Below are 18,787 nucleotides of genomic sequence, written 5' to 3'. Positions count from 1 at the left end.
CTCCTCCACAGATGTTGCCAGACCTGCTGAGCTTTTCCAGCAACTTTGTTTTTGTCCCTGATTTACAGCATCCGCAGTTCTTTTGGTTTTTAAAAAGAAAATCAGTTGTCTGGTGAATTTTGAAGGCTCTTATTGGATACTTGAATCGCATACTTAGCTGTATTCAGTGTATAGTGAATATTCATCGGGGCTCAGTTAGTTTAGTTGGCTGGGTGGCTGGTTTGCAAAGCAGAAAATAGTGTGGGTTCAATTCCCACATCGGCTAAGGTTACCATGAAGGACACCCCTTCTCAGCTTCTTCCCTTACCTGAGGTGGTGACCCTCAGGTTAAACCACCATCAGTTGTCCCTGTAATGAGAGAACAGCCCACTGGTGTGGTGAGAATTTTGTGAAAGTTTACCTTTCAGTCATACCTAAGTGTTTGACAATCTGTGGTCTGAATCGGATATTCTAGTCATTAGTTAGACAGATTGCAGTGACACGAGTTTGAAATTCACTAAACCAGCAAATTAAAGTTGTTTGACCAAGCACCTCTTTTGGCTATAACATGGCAGATAAATTCCACAAAACGTAAAACCATTCATGGACAACCTAAGACCAGGAGTAGGCTGTTCAGCCATTCAATGACATTATGGCTGATCTGTGACCGACTTCATATTGTCTTTTGCCCTAATCCCAGTGTCTTTGATAAATAAAAATGTAGCGAATTTGTTTTGAAAGTTTAACAACGAGCATAGCATCTGTGGTGAAGAGCTCCTAGCGCCCTAGTGTGGGAAATGTGCAGCCAATCCATCACAAAAACCAGCCTTCCTTCCATTGACTCCACCTACACTTGCCCCAGCTTCAGGAAAGCAACCAACATAATCAAAGACCCCTTCCACCCTGGCTATACTGTCTTCCACCCTCTTATATCGAGCAGAAAATAAAAATTTTGAAAACACTTACCAGTAGATTTAAAAATGACTTCTTCCCCGCTGTTATACTTACGAATGGACCTCTCGTATATTAGAGTTGATCTTTCTCTGCTCCTTCTCTGTAGCTATGACACTATAGTCTACATTCTGTTCTCTTACCCTGATGTACTTATGTAAGGTATGATTTGTCTGGTTAGCATGCAGAGCAATACTTTTGATTGTATCCATGTACGTGGATACAATGAGTCAAAACCTGTAAATGAGGAAGGGTCACCGGACCCGAAACGTTAATTCTGTTTTTTCCTTCACAGATGCTGCCAACCTTCTGAGCTTATCCAGCAACTTTGTTTTTGTTCCTGTAAATATTGGTCTGTGATCCCTCACCCTAGCCTCCTGAATCAATTAAATAGTTTTTAGTTATCTATCCGATCTGTTGCTTCAGTGTCTTAAAATCCTTGATTAATTTATGCTTTCAACCTCTAAATTCCAGGGGGTGTAATCACTCATTAGAGTGCAGGTATGATTCTAGTAAATCAATGCTACAGTTCCTCCAAGGTCCGACGCTTGAAACTGCTCATCGTATTCTAAGTATAGCCTAGTCTAAGCCTGATATAATATAGCATGATGTCGACAGTTTGTCTTTTTAAATTTTAATCTTTTTGATTCTTTTAATCACTTCATGACATTTCAGTACATTCTATGTACCGGATCTCCAAGTCTCTTCAAACCTCCACTATTTCTAGTTTTTCACCATTTAGAAAATCCTCTGATCTGTCCTTAGCTTTAAAGTGAATTACCTCAGAATTTCCTACTTTGAACTCCATTTGTCACAGTTTTGCCAATTTGCTTACTCTGTTAGTACGCTGTAATTTTAATGCTTCCATTACCATTGCTAACAATTCCATGATTTACATGATAGAATAAATTTCATGAATAGTTGAGGCACTAACACACATTATTGGTGGTCACTGTTAGTTGCATCCTGCTAATCAGAAACCTACTCTGTCCCCTACATTCAGCCAATTTTCTAACCAGATCAATAATTTGCTTTCAAGTCCATGAGCTTTAGCTTCAGCTAACAGTCTGTAATGAGAGACTTTTATTAGATCCTTTCTGGAAGTCCATGTAAACAAACATTTATTTCCCTGATTAGTACTTTAGTTACTTCTTTAAATAAATCGATCACTTCTCTTTTACAAATTCATGTTGCCTTTTGATTGGGAAATGTTTAAAGATTCCTGGTCCTTAAGTATAGAATCTAGTTCAAAGTTCTGGCAAAAAAAAAATAGAATCTAGTATTTCAAAACAATCAATATTGGTCTAATTTGTCTGTAATTCCTTAATTTCCGACTTTCTCCTTGTTAAAATAGTGGATGACATGCACAATTTTCAAATTTGGAAGGATGATTCTTGAATTGTAAGAGTTTATAAAATGCCTGCTATTCCCTAATTTGCTTTGGAATCAGTGCTGCCAGCTTTCAAGGAACCCTTGTTTTTCCTGACTATCAGTGTTCCTGCCTGTCTGCCTGTCTTATCTCCTGTCCTTGTTTCCAGTGTTTTAGCCAAAAGCTTCCATTAGATTTGTCCATCAGCAAAGTACTTTGCAGTTGCCTTCTGTAGGATGACTGACTTGGAGCCATGCTTACTGCGTTCCACCAAGCATTTCCAAGTTGATATCAACCTGCTTGGCCCTGTTAAAAATACACTATCTATGGCCAGCAAAGCTCTTGTATGGGCCACAAAGTTAGAGCTGTGGCCCAGAAGTAGGGTGCTACCATTGTGCCACAAGATCTCCTCCACTTTTCTTCGCAATATGATTTTTTAAAAATGTTGCTTGGATTTGCTAGCTATTGCAGATTTTGTTTTCTGTTTGCCAGTATTGGGTTTTTTTTGTATGCTTTGTCTTCTGATTTGTGATGTCCTATACTACTTCAGTATTCAATGGCCATTTCTTTTGCTAAGTAGAAGTGCAAAGTAGTTCTGTATCACTTTTTTTTAACATTGTCCACTGAATTTTTGCCTTTATATGCCAAAAGTTAAATGAACTAGTTTGTGTTTTAGATAAATGTTCGTGCACAGTACAGCTGTTAACTAAATCTGGTTGTATCACTCATAGTGATATCTTGTGTGGCATACCTTCTTATTGGTTTCATAATATATTATTTCAGAAAGCTGCTCTGAACGCACTCAAAGTCACTGCCTCTCTGATATGTCCTTGTCTGCTTATCCCAGTCTACGTGAAAGTTGAAGTTCTCCATTTAAATGGCTCTACCTTTTGTAATACACTTGTCAAATCTCTGCAATTTTGCAACTTACCACTTCACAGTCGATACTGGGCCATATATATGTCTCCCGTTGGAGCCTTACATGGTTTTCATTTTTGTAAACGTTTCTCGTTATATCCTCTCATTTAGTTGAAGAGATTTTGTCCTTAATTTGCTCAGACTGCTTATCATCATTACCATTTTCTCCCTCTTACCCATAGACCATTTAGTGTATTAAGTTCCTTGTCCTGTCGCAGTTCTGTCTTAGGGTTGTCAAAGCCCACATTTGAATTTATTACTTTTGTTCCGTAAACACTGTGTGTTGATAAAAAGAATGCTTAATGTGCCAGCCTAGCCTATCATTGAAATAGTTTATTCCTGTATTTCTTAGTTTGTCTCCTAATTTTTTTGGCTTTACACCTTTTCGTTTTCCTTTCATTTGTGATATCTAATGTAGAATTTATGAAAAAGGGTGGGTTTTTCCTTGGTTACCCCAGAATATTCCAAATCTAGGAACAAAAACAAAGTTGCTGAAAAAGCCCAGCATGTCTGGCAGCATCTGTGAAGGAAAAAAACAGAGTTAACAGATCGGGTCCGGTGACCCTTCCTCAGAACTCAGACCCTTCTGAGGAAGGGTCACCGGACCTGAAATGTTAACTCTGTTTTTTCTGTCAACAGATGTTGCCAGACCTGCTGGGCTTTTCCAGCAACTTTGTTTTTGTTCCTGATTTACAGCATCCGCAGTTCTTTCAGTTTTTGTATTGCAAATATAATTAGCTTTTGGTTTCTTGCTTCATCTACATAGCAAATTACAATGATCATTGGCAAAAATTTGTAACTGTCCTTCAGCTTTATTCTGTGCCTATGCCCAGCAACTCCTGTTTTTGCTTGCTGGTGATTTTTGAACATGGAAATGTGATGCAACCAGATACAAATCTGGCAACTTAGCAATATATTGTTATATTCAATAGGTAGTAATTGAAAAACTGAAGAGCTACGATAATAATTGTATTTGCAAATTAGAAGTGACAATTACTAAATTTGCAAACATGAGGATTTTTTGATAAATTTTCGATTTGACAGAAGAGAAAAATAATTTTGCAAAATGAAACCATGAATACAACTTTTACATTTTCAAACAAAGCACTATGACAATTAGCAGTTTCGATGTTGCACTAAAACAAAGCACTAATGTTTTCCCAGATATTGATGTTTTATGTTTAACTTATTGGGTTTTGCAATAAAACACCAACCTTTAATTAATATGAGTGGCTGGTAGCTTATAAGTAAGATAACGCACTTGCACCTGATTTAATGGTGAGAACAGAAATGATAGCTAATACGGTATTTGATATTTTTCTCCTGTTATGTAAAACAGCTGCTGCCCCCGTTGTGCCTGAATTGAGTAGTGACATAGATACAAGTAACTTCGATGATATTGAGGATGATAAAGGAGAAGTGGAAACCTTTCCAACCCCAAAAGCCTTTGCTGGGAACCAGTTACCGTTTGTAGGATTCACTTACTTCAGAGACAGCCAGTGAGTATTTTTGTAGATTCATACCTGAAATTAAATAAACATATTATTTGAGTGTGGGACTGGTTAATTGTTCCATTTGTTTCTTACCTTCTCTGCCTTCAGTGGATTAAATTAACATTTCAAAATTCCTAGGTAAATTTCTTGGTAAGAACGAAAAGTTCCTTCATATTTTGTATTATTGTAGCATTTACTTCTGCATAATTCCAGTCGTTTTTTAAAAAAAAATTAAAGTGCCACCTGCCTTTATTTAAAATAATTAGAAATAAACTAAATTTGTTTGCATGTATTATACTTGTTACAAAGTTTGAAATACTTTCATCATTTTATAAATATACTGGTGAGGTACCAGGTGGATGTGCTTGTTGGTGTCTGTTGCCAGCAGTGCTTAAAATCAAAAAGTTATTTTATTGATATATAGGCAAACATATTCTCTCTCTCTCTCTCTCTCTCTCTCTCTCTCTCCCTGCCCCTCTCTCCATCTCCTACCTCCAATTTCTTCCTTTGCTGAGATTCTGGGAATCGTGCCAGATAATCACTGAAAATGGGCACAGTTATAGGAACACCAGCTTAACCCATGCCTGTTTGATGTCTCGGATTCTCCAGCATCTGCAGTTCCTACTATCCCTGTCTGATGTCATTCAGTAGCTTACCAACTCCAAGTTTATTGGAATGATTGCCTGCATGTAGGCTGCATGCATTGGCAGAGAGCGCAGAATCTTTTTCTTTCTAGCACTACTTAAAAGCTAGCTTGCCTGCTTAAACCAGCCTGCACCTCATAATGACAAGGTGAGTTGTGGCTGGAGCAGACTGGCAATCATGCAGAAGTCACTGTGCTCTGAGAAACGGAAATGGTGTGGGAGAAGGGGTGTTCCAAGGATTTCAAACAATGCATGGAGACTTGGTGGAAGAAGGGAGCGTTGCACACGTTCAGGCTATGAGGCCCTCCAGATACCTGCTTAGAAGTCAGTGAAGGTCAATGTCAGGAGTTGAGCCTTGGGTAGATACAGTGCTGGTAGATGGCCTATAACCTCATGCTTAAATTTAACTCTAACTGCTATGCCCTTCCAACTGCACCACTGACCTCAGTCACTGATCCCCACTCCCACATCAGCAATCTCTTTCAATGAAGGCTTATGCATCAACTTCAGATAGTTTACCTAACCTTTATATTATCTTCATCGGGAATAACTTGCTAATGAATATGATTGTTCACCTTGGAGTTCCATGTCACTGGTCATGGATTCTGTGGATCCTTGCATGACTGATAAACCTGATCCTAGAGCCGCATCTCAGACCACACATTTGGCAGATGTTTCCACAAGGTGGAAGTGGTCCTTGACATTGAAATTGTTGGCATTCCTTTCTCTGGTTTCTTTTCTATACTTCTTCTGATGGATGTTCTCGAAGAATTGTGCCCTTAATTTTCTACCAAGTCAGTTCTTCTGAATGAGGGTCTCCCACGCATTGACATTTATGTTGTATTTCTTAAAGACCAGCCAATCACCAGAATAATCCAATCATACATTTTTTAAATGTCGAGACTGAATGTTGGCAATCTTACTTTTGTCTGCAGTGGCTATGCTTTGTAATCAGCTGCCATTGCATAGCAAATTACATTGCAAATTACATTGCATTGTTTCTCTGCATTAATCCCCCGCCCCACCTGCAGTGCTGGGTGGATTTTAGGGCATATTCCAGTGTTCCAGTTCACTTGAACTAAATTGCAGAAGATGAATCTGAAGTTTTTCCAACATCTTCAGCTTGAAGAGCTGTGTCCGTCAGTCATTTCTGCCTTCTATTGAGGTTCTCAGATCACAAATACCAATTTTCATTTTGTCGCTCCTCACGTGCAATCCAAAAGTAACTCAGGACATTGGATGCAACACCAGATTTTGCCCTGAAAGCATCCTGACTACACTGCAGAAGACGTGTACTAGATATTCCCACACAATTATTGTACTGGCTTCCGTCAGAAAAAGTGGAAAGTGAGGTGGCAAAGTCTTTCCTAAGGTAGCATTTGACTGAGTGTGGCATTAAGAAACCCTAGAAAAATGGAAGAAGTGGGAAGTAGGGAATACTCTGTCCTTAAGAATATGGTTTGATTGTTGGAGGTCAGTCATCTCAGTCCCAGAACATTGCTGAAAGAGTTACTCATGGCATTGTCTCAGGGTGACCATCATCAGTACTTCATCAGTGACCTTCACTCCAGCATAAGGTTAAATGTGGGGATGTTGGCTGGCTGGTAATTGCATTCCATTCTGATCAGAACTCCTTAGATAATGTAGCAGTCTGCAAGACCCAGAAAAAATTCAGGCTTATGTTGATAAGCGATAGGTAACATTTGTACCACACAGTGCCAGGCAATGAGCATGTTCAGCAAAAGAGTGCTGAACATTCCCATAACATTCAATGTCATTAACATTACTAAGTTCACTAACCTGAACCTCAGCCTCAACTTCAATATCCTAGGATTGCTATTAATCAGAACTTAACCCAACCAACTACAGAAGATGAGCATTCGTTGGTGTCTTCAAAAAACTTGAATGCTACCATCAAGTCATAAATCAGGAGTGTGATGGAATAGTTTTCTCTTGCCCGAATAGATGCAGCTCCAATATCATGCAAAGCTGCAGTCCTCCAGGGAATTGCAATTGATTAGCATCCCATTCATCCATGAATATATTCACTTCTCCAGCATCTTTGCAACATGTATGCAGGTGTACCACCTATAAGATGCATTGCAGCAACTTGCAAAGGCACCTTTTGAAAGATCTCCCAAGCTTTATGATCTGTTCCATCTCGGGAAGCAGGCAGACAGGAAGCAGCCCCATTTCTAAGAACCCCTCCAAGTCCTACACAATCCTGATGTGGAAAACTATCTCAGTCCCTGGATCAGAAATCATGAAACTACTTTCTTAACTGTGCCTTCGCTATAATGTAGCAGTTTGTAAAACCAGCTCACCAGCACCTTCTTAACAACAGTCAAGGATGGACAATAAATGTTGGCCTTGGTAACAATGCCAAAGTCATTTGAATGAATAATTTTTGCAAAAATTCCTTCTCGGTGTGATTCAGCTAATCATTTAATAAAGCCACTTAGCTACAGGAGATCAAGAGAGCTTTTAATTAAAAAACATGAGTGCATTGGAATGATCGCAAAAGTTATCAAATGTTGAATAGAAGGGTTGTGTTTTTCCCCCAGGTTGTTAAGTGACTCGCCTGCATCGTACAAAGAGAATGAGCCCAATTTACCCAGTAAAATTGAGGTGGGTGTAAATGTGGTTTATGCTTAAAATGTAAAATAACGTTAAAAGTTTTTTTGTTGAAGTATTAATATAATTGGCACTCTATTTAAACCTAGTTTATTTCATGCAACTTGCATTGTATTTACTAATTAGTGCTTTTATTTAATGTTATTTTTCAGTTATGTTTGGGGCCTCTGCTGGGCGACAATTAAGAATAACACTTCCATTGTATTCTAAATAAACATTGTCCAGATAGTTTGAATGGTTATGTAACCGAATATGAAAACGTGTGCTGAATTAAATATAAAGTTACATCAGCAAAAAAGCTATCTTCTCCAATATGCTAATTGGTACTGTTACTCGGCTCTCATTGAATTGAAACTAAGTACCGTGCGACCAAAGTATGATTGACATAGATTTAGGCTGGTGTCGCTGCCTGTCGATTGAACTGAAATGATCTTACGAGTGGATAGATCAAATCAATACCAACAAGAACCCTGTAAGAATTAAAGAAAAGTATGACCATTAACATTTTTTGTGGGGTAGAGGTCATGGTGGTGGTGTGATAGTACATCTTTTTCTGTTAGATTATCTTTTGCGTAAACATTAATGCTCCTCCTCCTAGGCAGGGCCTAACATATTATACATATTAATCCATCCTGCAAGAAATTAGTAGTTTCAATTTGATTTCATACACTATGCTTCTATGTCCTCCAAACCATATACTCAGTTGATATCATCAGTATTTGCTCTGGAAGGGAGAGGATGCTGGAGAAATGATGATTGAAAGTGAAATAGAAAAAAAAACTGAAAATTGATTTTACTTTTCTCTTGACTGTATTTTCCCCCGCTTTTTATTGAAGTTGTTTACTTGTGGATTTATGGTTCCATAAGCATTCGGCAAACTTGAGTATTCTTTTTGAGTGTTAAATATTGAACATGAATAGGTTATCAGACAACAGGAGGAGAGAGTAAGATGCAATTCTTATGGATCTCCTCTCAGCCCAATGCTTTCATTTGAGACTCGTATTGATACTTCAATTAAGGGTTCTTGGATAGTGTTTTGAGATGAAACTGTGGAACATTTCCATCTCCAGCCTGCAGCAGTGAGACCAATTTTCATGTATCTCTAGCCCCAATAAAGACCGGGGTTGAACCTTGAACTTGGTTTGTGAATCCTGACTGTCCACCAGGTAATAGATGGCCTGTTTAGAGAAGTCAGCTAAATTGATTCTGTGGACTTCTTTCAAAGTATGTGTGGGTATGTTAAAATATTTCTATTCATTAGAAGTAAATAGTCAGATGGTACATATTTTGTGGAGGCCGACATTAGGATTAAGGATGGTTTACTTATTCAAATTAAGAAAAAAGTGACTACTAGTGCAAACAATAACATTTTTAATGCAGAAATTTAAAACAATGTATTATGTAAAATTTCCCTGTTTAAACCAGCATTGGTTACATTGAGTTGACTTTGCTATGTTTAAATTTATGTTGTGCCAAGTGGACATTTTGATTTTGTATAATAGATAATAAATAATTGATTCACACAAACATTGTCAGGATGAAAAGTTGTGAGCATTTGAATTATGTAAGCCAAGCTTACTAATGTTAACTTGCTAAAAATCATAGACCTCCGTGATGTACTTATTAAACAACTAGAAAAGTTATTTTGTTCTAATAGAAGCAAAGTACTTGTGATGCTGGAGATCTGAAATAAAAACAAATTGTTGGAGAAACTCAGCAGGTCTGACAGCTTCTGTGTAGATAGAAATAGAGCTAATGTTTTGAATCCAATATCTCTGTCCTTTAGGGAGGAAATGTGTTGTGATCCCAGCTGATGTTATTACTGGACAAGTTTGACCCAAGACTGAAACCTGACTCAATGATTATACTTTTATTTGTTTTCATTTTAACAAAGTGGTCTCTCACTAAAACATATATGTGTAATGCTGCTGCTTTTGTTTCAATAATAAAACCGAAGTTTATTAACAAAAGCAATTAAGATGAAACAAAATAAACCAAACTATCTACTTATAATACAAATTCAGAGATTTTTAAACACAGTGGAAGTATAATTCCATTAATCCAGAGGCACTTCCTGATAAGCTTAAAAGAAATGTAACAGCTTTTGTTTAGTACCCAAAACACATCTTGAGTACACATAAGCACACAGCAAAAGCGTCGCTCACATCAATGTCCCTGATTCTTAACAGCTTGGTAAGCTTAAATTACTTGTGACTTTAACTTGTAGAGTGGAATTGTAGATAGCTTCACTCTGAAGCTGTTATGCACCTCAGCCTAAACATATTAAGCTTTAAGTAACCTTCTCAGGGTTTTACCCCGATGCATCTGGTGAGGGACTATCACTATGTCCTTCTCTTCCCAGGAGCACTGGTCTATACAAGCATGTTCATTGAAGGACTTCACAGAATGTTCAAAACTAAGAGTAGAACTAAGAAAAACTCCTCTGTCCCTCTAAGCTAAGGGTGTTTCCCATAAGTTTAAAAATCCTCTCTTGACCTTCGAAACTGGAACTTGTTTATCACATTCAGTTGTAAAACTTTACCAATTTGCACAAAAAACCCACTAATTCTAAATCTTGGCTTCACAAACTGTTCTGAAAGAAATCACCATTATATAGAAATAGTCACCAGTTAATTATTCATTTCAGATGTATAGAAAAACTACATATTACAAATTCAAACCCAAAGTCCTAAACTTGCAATAAATGATGTGAAAAATTTAGATAAGTCACACAGTTTATATCACAGGAACCATACTGGACTCAATGTTGACTCTGTTTTTCTCTGCACAGTTTCTGTCAGACTGGCTGAGATTCTCCAGCACTTTGTACTTTTAATTATTTCATTCTTCTTGATTTGTACAGCTTGGTTGTACAATATAGAAAGAGAACTACAGTATTACTTTATGCAGAGTAGTATGATGCAAGTAAACCATTTATAATTGGTGTTACACAATTTTAAAAAGCCATCATTAAAAATTAGAATGCAGTACAAGTGTAAAAACTGTGGATCTTACAAATTCAACATAAAAATGACAGAGATAATTTGTAAATGAAACAACAATATTTAATCATTTGTGCAATATAAAATAACACTGAACTATGTAAACCATTTGTACCCATACATAGCATAATTTAGAAGTATGTTGTCTTTGTCTCTGGCAACATTTTTTGGAAAAATAATTGTGTGCAAACTTATTGCATGTTGCACATGTGTTCATATTATTACTGCAGTCTGCAAAACTACAGAAGAAGTTACATCAGCTTGAAGAACAATTGAACAATGAAATGCAAGCCAAAGATGAAATGGAACAAAAATATAGGTATGTCGCAACATGGGCAGTGGCCCCATCATCTGTAGAACTTGTGTTTGAATCCAGCTTATATTGAAGGATTGAAAGTCATCTGCTTTATGCCTGTTAAAACGAATATTTTTAAGCATAATTATCTCTATTTGTCTGAAGGAGGTTAGCATGGAAGCTTGTACATTTCTTACTGGTGCAGCAATTCTCTTTGTTCTGCGGCTATTGCTGAAGTCCTTTTTGGATTACTGGAGCAGCAAGTTTAGTCTGAATCTAGGCCATGCTGTTTGTGATTTGAGCATGTTTGCCATTGATTGCTTTCTCTCTAAATAGCAATTTGATTGATGCTCGTCCTGATATTTATCACCTTGCTGAGCACAATTCACATGAAAAGATCGGGAATTAATTACAATTTCATTTTAGAAGACATTATTTTTGCAAGAATTAAATATATATTGAAGAAATCATGTCATTTTAAGAAAATTGTTCATATTGTAACACAAAAGCCAAATACTGCAGATGCTGGAAACTTGAAATAGTGATATAACATTTTGGCAATACTCAGCAGGCCAGGCTGGATCTCTAGAAAGATGCAGAGTTAAATGTTTCACGTTGATGACCTTTAATCAGTTCTGATGAAAGATGATCAAACCAAAATGAACTGTTTCTCTCCACAGGTACTGGCTGACCCGCTGAGTATTTGTAGCATTATCTGGTTTTGCTTGTGTTATAACCGATGTTGTACTAGATTTTTAAAATTACGTGTGCAAAGTAATTTTCCTGTAGTTCATTAAATTGGCATTGTCATGACTGTGAATAAGAGGTACAGTTTTCATTTGGAAAACCTGAAGGCAAAACAAAATGCCATTTCAATAATTTGCAGCCAGTCACAGGCTTATATGGCTATTGCTTATAGAGATAAATGGGGCAGCCACTTCGTACACTTTGCACAAATGTGATTACTATTCAATTGATCTGGTGATGAAAAGAGTACTGCTGACCCAAATATGGGTGAACTCATTGCTTTTCTTCAAATTCACACCATTATTGAACAAGCATATGTGGTTTAATGTTTGGTTTAATGTTGTACCTAAATAAATGTACCTAAATATACTGCCTTTGACAATACAGTATTATACTCAAAATAAACCAGGTAGGTTTTCAGGTTTAGATCTGAGATTATTCTTAATGGGGTCAAACTGCATCTTAAAGGGTGTGTAATATTGTAATGGATTAAATATAAAATGGTGTGTACGCATTTTAAATGAAATCAAATGATGGTATAAAATTGGTAAAATACTTAATTTTTTGATTATAACTAAACATCTGTTTTTGTTTGACCGTGAGTCCTTTTTTAAGAGTACTTACAAACAACAGAATATTTCTTTCAAAAACAAGCCATGTTTTGTCTTTTAATTTTTTTATCCTGTTTTGTTGATTTTTATCTTATTAGTACCTTCTGCCTGCATAACCTTATAGAAAAAATCTTTTTTGTTTTGATAATTAGCCCATAAGTGTATTTATTATGAGACCTCGTTGATGGATTTTTTTTGTTTAAGACCTGATATATGGTAATTAAGTAGTCAGCCTGGCAACTGGCTGAAGTATTCCTATTTAAGTTGCAACTGGTGGAGTAATAGGATTAGGGAGACAGTGCACTCTTTCACCCTCAGTCACAACACTGTAATTCTGGTTTGTAGAACATCAAGCAGTCGTCTGGAAAAAGTATCCAAAGATTTGGAAGATGAGGTATAGTACTGTTTTTTGTATTCTAATCCAAGTGCATTTTAATTTTTTCTCTAATTTAAATGCATTATATTCAGATATATAAACAGTATTAGTGCATTTTTAAGTTAAATATTCTGTCATCTTGATTTTTCATTTCTGATTTTTGGTTTGGCAGAAGGGCAGAGTAAAATACAAATGTAGTGATCAACTTATGAAGGAAACAGATGATGTAAAAATTACAGTAAAAGAGAGGAAAGTTGTGAACAAGGTAGGAATAGATAGAGAAGATATGCCCTAGATTAGCATTGCTGAAAATTTGGTATCTTAAGTTTGATTTGACAGAGGCATTGCTTCAAGGCTGTCATTCCTCATTGGATGACATAGTAGTCTGGAGGACTGAAGAAGTAAACTGAGAAGCTACAGACTTTGCATCAGTGGTGTAATAGTTAATACAAATGATTATCAGAGCCAAATCAACTGCTATTTGGAAAAATATGAATTTATCATGGAGAATCGGCACAAATTTGTTCCAAGCTGGCTAACCTGATTGGATTCTTAGTTGAGCTAACAGGAAGGTTGGTTAAGATACTGTAATAGCTGTTGTGCGTATGTAGATTTGGAAGACACCAAATAAAGTGTCACATAGAAGCCTACTAAGGTGGGAACCCATGGAATTAAGGGGAAAGTGGTGGTAAAGATATAAAATTGGTTTAATTACGATAAAACAAAGTTGGTGGTTAGTGAATGTTTTCAGAATGGGAGATAGTTTGCAATGGTGTTTCCCTAAACTCTGTCTGGATCCATTGTTCTTTCCAATTTTTATGTGCATCCTAGACCAGGATTGGGGACAGCATTATACTGTTACAGATAATGCAAAACTTGATAAAGCTCTAAGTGGAGATGGGAGTAGTTTTTAAGCTTTGGCTTGACATTGCATATTGGCATGGACAGAAGTACGTTAGTGGGTATTACCTAGAATTATTAAGTGATGCCCTTTTGGAGGCATTAATATATAGAAATTCATTACACTATAAGTAGCTCAACTGAAAATTGTCTAAGCAGAAAAGATTTGTTGCCCATATAGAAGGTCAGTAGAGTTGAAGTGGTAAGATAATAAGGTGGTTTAAAAAAAAACAGTTGCTTAATTTAAAAGTAAAGGAATGGCAAACAACAGCAGATAATTCTAGAACTTGTATAAATTGCTTACTAGGCCTTAGCTGAGGTATTGTGGACAATTCCAAGCCCCAAACATAAGGAAAGATATCAAGGACTTGGAAAGGATACAAAATTAAACTTACAGACAAATAATAGAAATTGCTGGAAAAGTTCAGCAAGTCTGGCAGCATCCGTGGAGAGAATCAGAGTTAACATCTTGGGTTGAGTGACCCTTCCTGAGAAGGTTAAATGTAAATTGGTTTATTACAGAGGCATGGTTACAAGATGAGAAGGTTGGGGAATAAATTTTCCAGGGTCCACAGTATGTCAAAGCTAGGGCTGAATGGAAAAAGACAAGTAATAATCTTGACAGTAAAAAAATTGACGTAAGAACAACAGTGACAAGACTTGTTATATCAGGAAATAGAAGCAGTATGGTAGAGATTAGGATTACGAAAGACAGAAAATTGTGGTAGCAGTAGTTTATGGGCCTCCGAACATAGTATTTGGACAGACTGTTCATAAACAATTGAATAAATAAAACAAAGAACTGTAGATGCTAGAGATCTGAAATGAAAACAAATTGCAGGCAAAACTCAGGTCTGGCAGCATCTGTCAGAAGAAAGCAGAGTTAATGTATTGAGTCTGGTAACTCTTCATCAAGACTGAACTCAAAGTGTTAACTTGGCTTTCTTTCCAGGATGCTGCCACACCTGCTGAGTTTCGCCAACAATTTCTGTTTTTGTTTCAGAAATAATTGGAGCTTGCTTAAGCGAAAATGGCAATTTAATAAAGTCAATGACTTCAATTTTCATAGAGGTTGGAGAAATCTAGTTGGCAAAGATTTTCTTAAAGATGAATTTTTGCAACAGTTTCTTGGAACAGTATGGTGTGGAACAAACTAGGGTGAAGATATCTTGGATCTGATGTGAAATAAAGCAGAGTTTTTCTGTAATTCCATTGTACAATTAGAATTATGGGAAAAAGCAGTCATAATGCAGTTAAATTCCAGATTAAGTTTGAAAATGAAGTAGCCAAAAAAAAATGCAAAAAAGCCAATTACTTTGCTATGAGGCAAGTGCTGGCTAGTGTTAGTTACTTAAATGCGGAAAAAAGATGTGATGGTAAATAAATGGTGGAAGACAATTAAATAATTCAGGATGTTCAACAAAAATACTTATTCTTAAAACTAAATCTCAGCAAGAAAGGGCTATCCTTGGGGACTACTAGGGAAATTAAGGATGATATTTAGTTAAAGTAAGAAGCTTATAGTCCATCAAGCCTGAGGATTGTCTGTGTTTTAGAAACCAGCAAAGGACGACTTAAAAATTTGACGATAAAGGGGGATGAGCTCAGTGTTAAATCATCCAGGAATATGATAACATATGTAAAAGATTTTACAGGTACATAAAAAGGTGGAGAATGGCTAAGGTTGGTCCTTTAGAGGCAGAGGCAGGATAAATTATCATGGAGAATAAGGGAATGGCCGAGACAGTGAACAAATATATTCTGTTCATAGTAAAGACACAACTACATACTGTAAATAGAGGGTAATCCAGGGGGAAGAGATTGAAGAAATGAAAGTAATTAATATCAGAGTACTATTTGAGAAAGTTAAAGGGCTAAAAGCTAAAATGATGGTGTACATCCTTGTCAGCAATGGTGGTAAATATACTGGTTATGATTTTCAAAATTGCTTAGATTCAAAAAATTCCCAACAAATCGAAGTTAGCAAGTGTAAACACTGAACAAAAAACCGAAAGAACTGCAGATGCTGGAAATCAGAAATAAAAACATAAATTGCTGGAAAAGCTCAGCAGGTCTGGCAGCATCTGTGGAGAGGAATTAAAGTTAATGTTTCAGGTCCAGTGGCCCCTCTTCAGAAGACAGTTCTGAATAAGGTTCACTGGACCTGAGACATTAACTTTGATTTCTCTCCACAGATGCTGCCAAACCTGCTGAGCTTTTCCAGGAATTACTAGTTTTGGTTTTGATTTACAGCACCTGCAGTTCTTTAAGTTTTTACTTTGCTTCTTTAAAGGTATGAAACTTAAATGCTGATATTGGAGTTGAATGGGTCAAAATAGATTAATCCTGAGGTTTTTGAAGGAGATTAAGGGATGGTGATCAGTGCATGAGGAGAGGGATCCAATAAAACTTTCTACAGAAGCCCAGATCCAAGGTGGCCACAATTAATAGAAAAAAAAGGACCAGTTATATTGCTCTGGCACTCATTCTTGTATTGTGGCATTGGCAAGAAATCTTCTATCATTCACATGCTTGTATTCAGGATAGATAAATAGTGAGGAAAAATAAAAATGAGATAAAGTGACAATGTTCTAGAAAGAAAACCTGCAAAACTTTCTGAATATTTCTAGATTCTAAGGATATTTTGTTTTTAATCACATTAAGATTTATTTTTCTGTAGTAACACAACTGGTTAGATTACTTTGTAGTTCTCCACCAGAAGTCTGAAGCAAAACCATAACATGCATACAAACCAAACTTGTAAGAGAAATAATTTTAAAGATATGATTACATCATGCAGGGTGAATCTATCACAACAAATATTTGTATTCTCTCAATTTTTTTTTGTTTTACTGCATAACTGAGCATGGGGCTTTGACTTCAGGGGCTTGCATAATAGGAGAATGTAGTGGAAATTCAAGAGTTAATTTTAAATGATGGAAGGTAGTGGAGTTCCTGACTGATAATATGATTCCAGTCACTGGGAGTGCAAAAAAATGTACATTTGGTCTGTAATTCCTACAGTAAGTTTCCTTCTGATAATCTTTATTTAGTGCTTTTCTGTTATACATAGAGGTCAGTGCCTTTTTAAGTTTACAATATTTAAATAACATGTTGCATTTTGAAATGGGACAAGTTGTGATACACTTTATCAGATTTATTAATTTCCTCACGTTGCATAATTAGGTTTTTTTTGCACACTTTTTAGTTTATTGGTTTGAAATTTTCCAATAACCATAAGTAAAAATATAACTAATAAATCCAAATGAATTATTTGAAAATTGTGCTCATTTAGAACTCGAATTTTAGCGCAAGTATATATACTGAGAAGATTTACAAAAGATTCTGTTTACTGATTAAGCCTCTGACATTTAGATAACTTGCAGAAAAGATGCAGAATCAGCATTAAGGCAGTTGGAACGAGAAAAAGCACTTCTTCAGCACAAGAATGCAGAATATCACCGTAAAGCTGAAATGGAAGCCGATAAAAAGCGTGGCCTAGAAAATGAAGGTAAGGCTCGATTATATGAGATCACTGTACGTTTTCAATTGTAGCAAGAATTATACCAGGAAACTTTAAACAGATTAAACGCTGTCTGATGTATAGTCCAACAAATGTAACAACAGCAAAATATTGCAAATGCTGGAAATAAAAGAAAAAACTACAAATATTCAGCAGTCAGTTTGCATCTACGGACAGAGAAAGGGTTAACATTTAATTCAGTGACCTTTCATCAGAGCTTTGACAGATTTTAAGTGACTACACAGGCAGGGAGATGCTCAAATGGGAATGTTTTATGCTGGTTGGAAGACAGGAGTGATAAAATGGCAAAGGTAGTTATGGCACAATACAAAACAAGGTGGTGACGGAAACTAAAATAAACAAATTTGAATTGAAAATGACAAAAATCATAACCCCTACCACTCACTAAAATTAGAAGCAGTAGTTGTGATCTGAAATTATCGAATTCAGTGTTGAACTTGGTTAACTATATAGTGCCCACTTGCAAGGTAGGTGCTGTTCCTTCAGCAAGGCAGACAACAATTTCTTTGTTTTATACTTTATACTGAGATTGCTGTTCATGATGTGGTCTCCTCAGTTTGTGATGGAAAATGCAGATTGGGTGATTTATTTTAGTCCAAGTATAATGATGAATTTCCCATTTCCTGTCATTTTAATTCTCTGTCCCATTCCCTCTTTGATCCCTTTGTTCTTAACCTACTATACTGTTCTAATGAAGCTCGGTTGAAGCCCAAGAAACAGCGCCTTATCTTCTGTTATATGCTTAGACAAGTTACAAGTTCCGATCAGAGGTAGGACAATGGAAGTGTCAGCCTGAAACAATAAAAATAGTGGATAGTTGATTGGATTGACCTTAACGTGGCAGAAAGGTCTAAGGAAATAGTTTGCTGTACTTTATGATCTTTGAGTAGGGGGTGGCTTTAACACAAAAGATTTTTCGTGATCGAGCCTCTTTACTATAATCCCTATATTCTCCCTTCTTAAATGGAAGCATAACAAATTGGAAAAAGGGAGAAATAACCTAAAATGCACAAACCTGGAAAATGCTTATTAGCTAAATTGTTTTTTTTTACCAGTTCTCTACTACAATCGTTTTCCACCTACCTCACTTGGGATTGTTACTTAGGAGATACTTGAGTAGTTTGTAGAAAGCCGTTTGTCTTTTGACTTTCCGTGCCATCTCCTCAAGCTATGATAGGTGAGAACAGCTTTGCATTAGCACTTGATAATGTAGCACCAAAAAGCCTTTGTAAAATCACGCAAGTCTTTTGACAAACAGTTCAATTTTTAAGATCTCTGGTAAAGAAGCAACTTATGCCAATTTATGGCAGGACCTGGAGAACAG

General features: G+C 36.4%; 1 protein-coding gene across 2 annotated transcripts in view; it reads left to right on the top strand.

The window, feature by feature from the left end:
* rock2a (rho-associated, coiled-coil containing protein kinase 2a) overlaps positions 1 to 18,787 on the top strand; it is a 218,753-nt gene that overhangs the window by 132,503 nt on the left and 67,463 nt on the right. For both annotated transcript variants that reach the window (XM_048596539.1, XM_048596540.1), the window contains exons 9-13: positions 4,557 to 4,716; positions 7,919 to 7,982; positions 11,221 to 11,309; positions 12,989 to 13,037; positions 17,295 to 17,430. In XM_048596539.1, coding sequence (XP_048452496.1) covers positions 4,557 to 4,716; positions 7,919 to 7,982; positions 11,221 to 11,309; positions 12,989 to 13,037; positions 17,295 to 17,430 — 498 coding nt within the window. The remainder of the gene's footprint in view (positions 1 to 4,556; positions 4,717 to 7,918; positions 7,983 to 11,220; positions 11,310 to 12,988; positions 13,038 to 17,294; positions 17,431 to 18,787) is intronic.

Source organism: Rhincodon typus, chromosome 5, assembly GCF_021869965.1.
Source record: "Rhincodon typus isolate 14 chromosome 5, sRhiTyp1.1, whole genome shotgun sequence".
Taxonomy (NCBI): domain Eukaryota; kingdom Metazoa; phylum Chordata; class Chondrichthyes; order Orectolobiformes; family Rhincodontidae; genus Rhincodon; species Rhincodon typus.
This window is presented reverse-complemented; position numbering and strand designations above follow the sequence as displayed.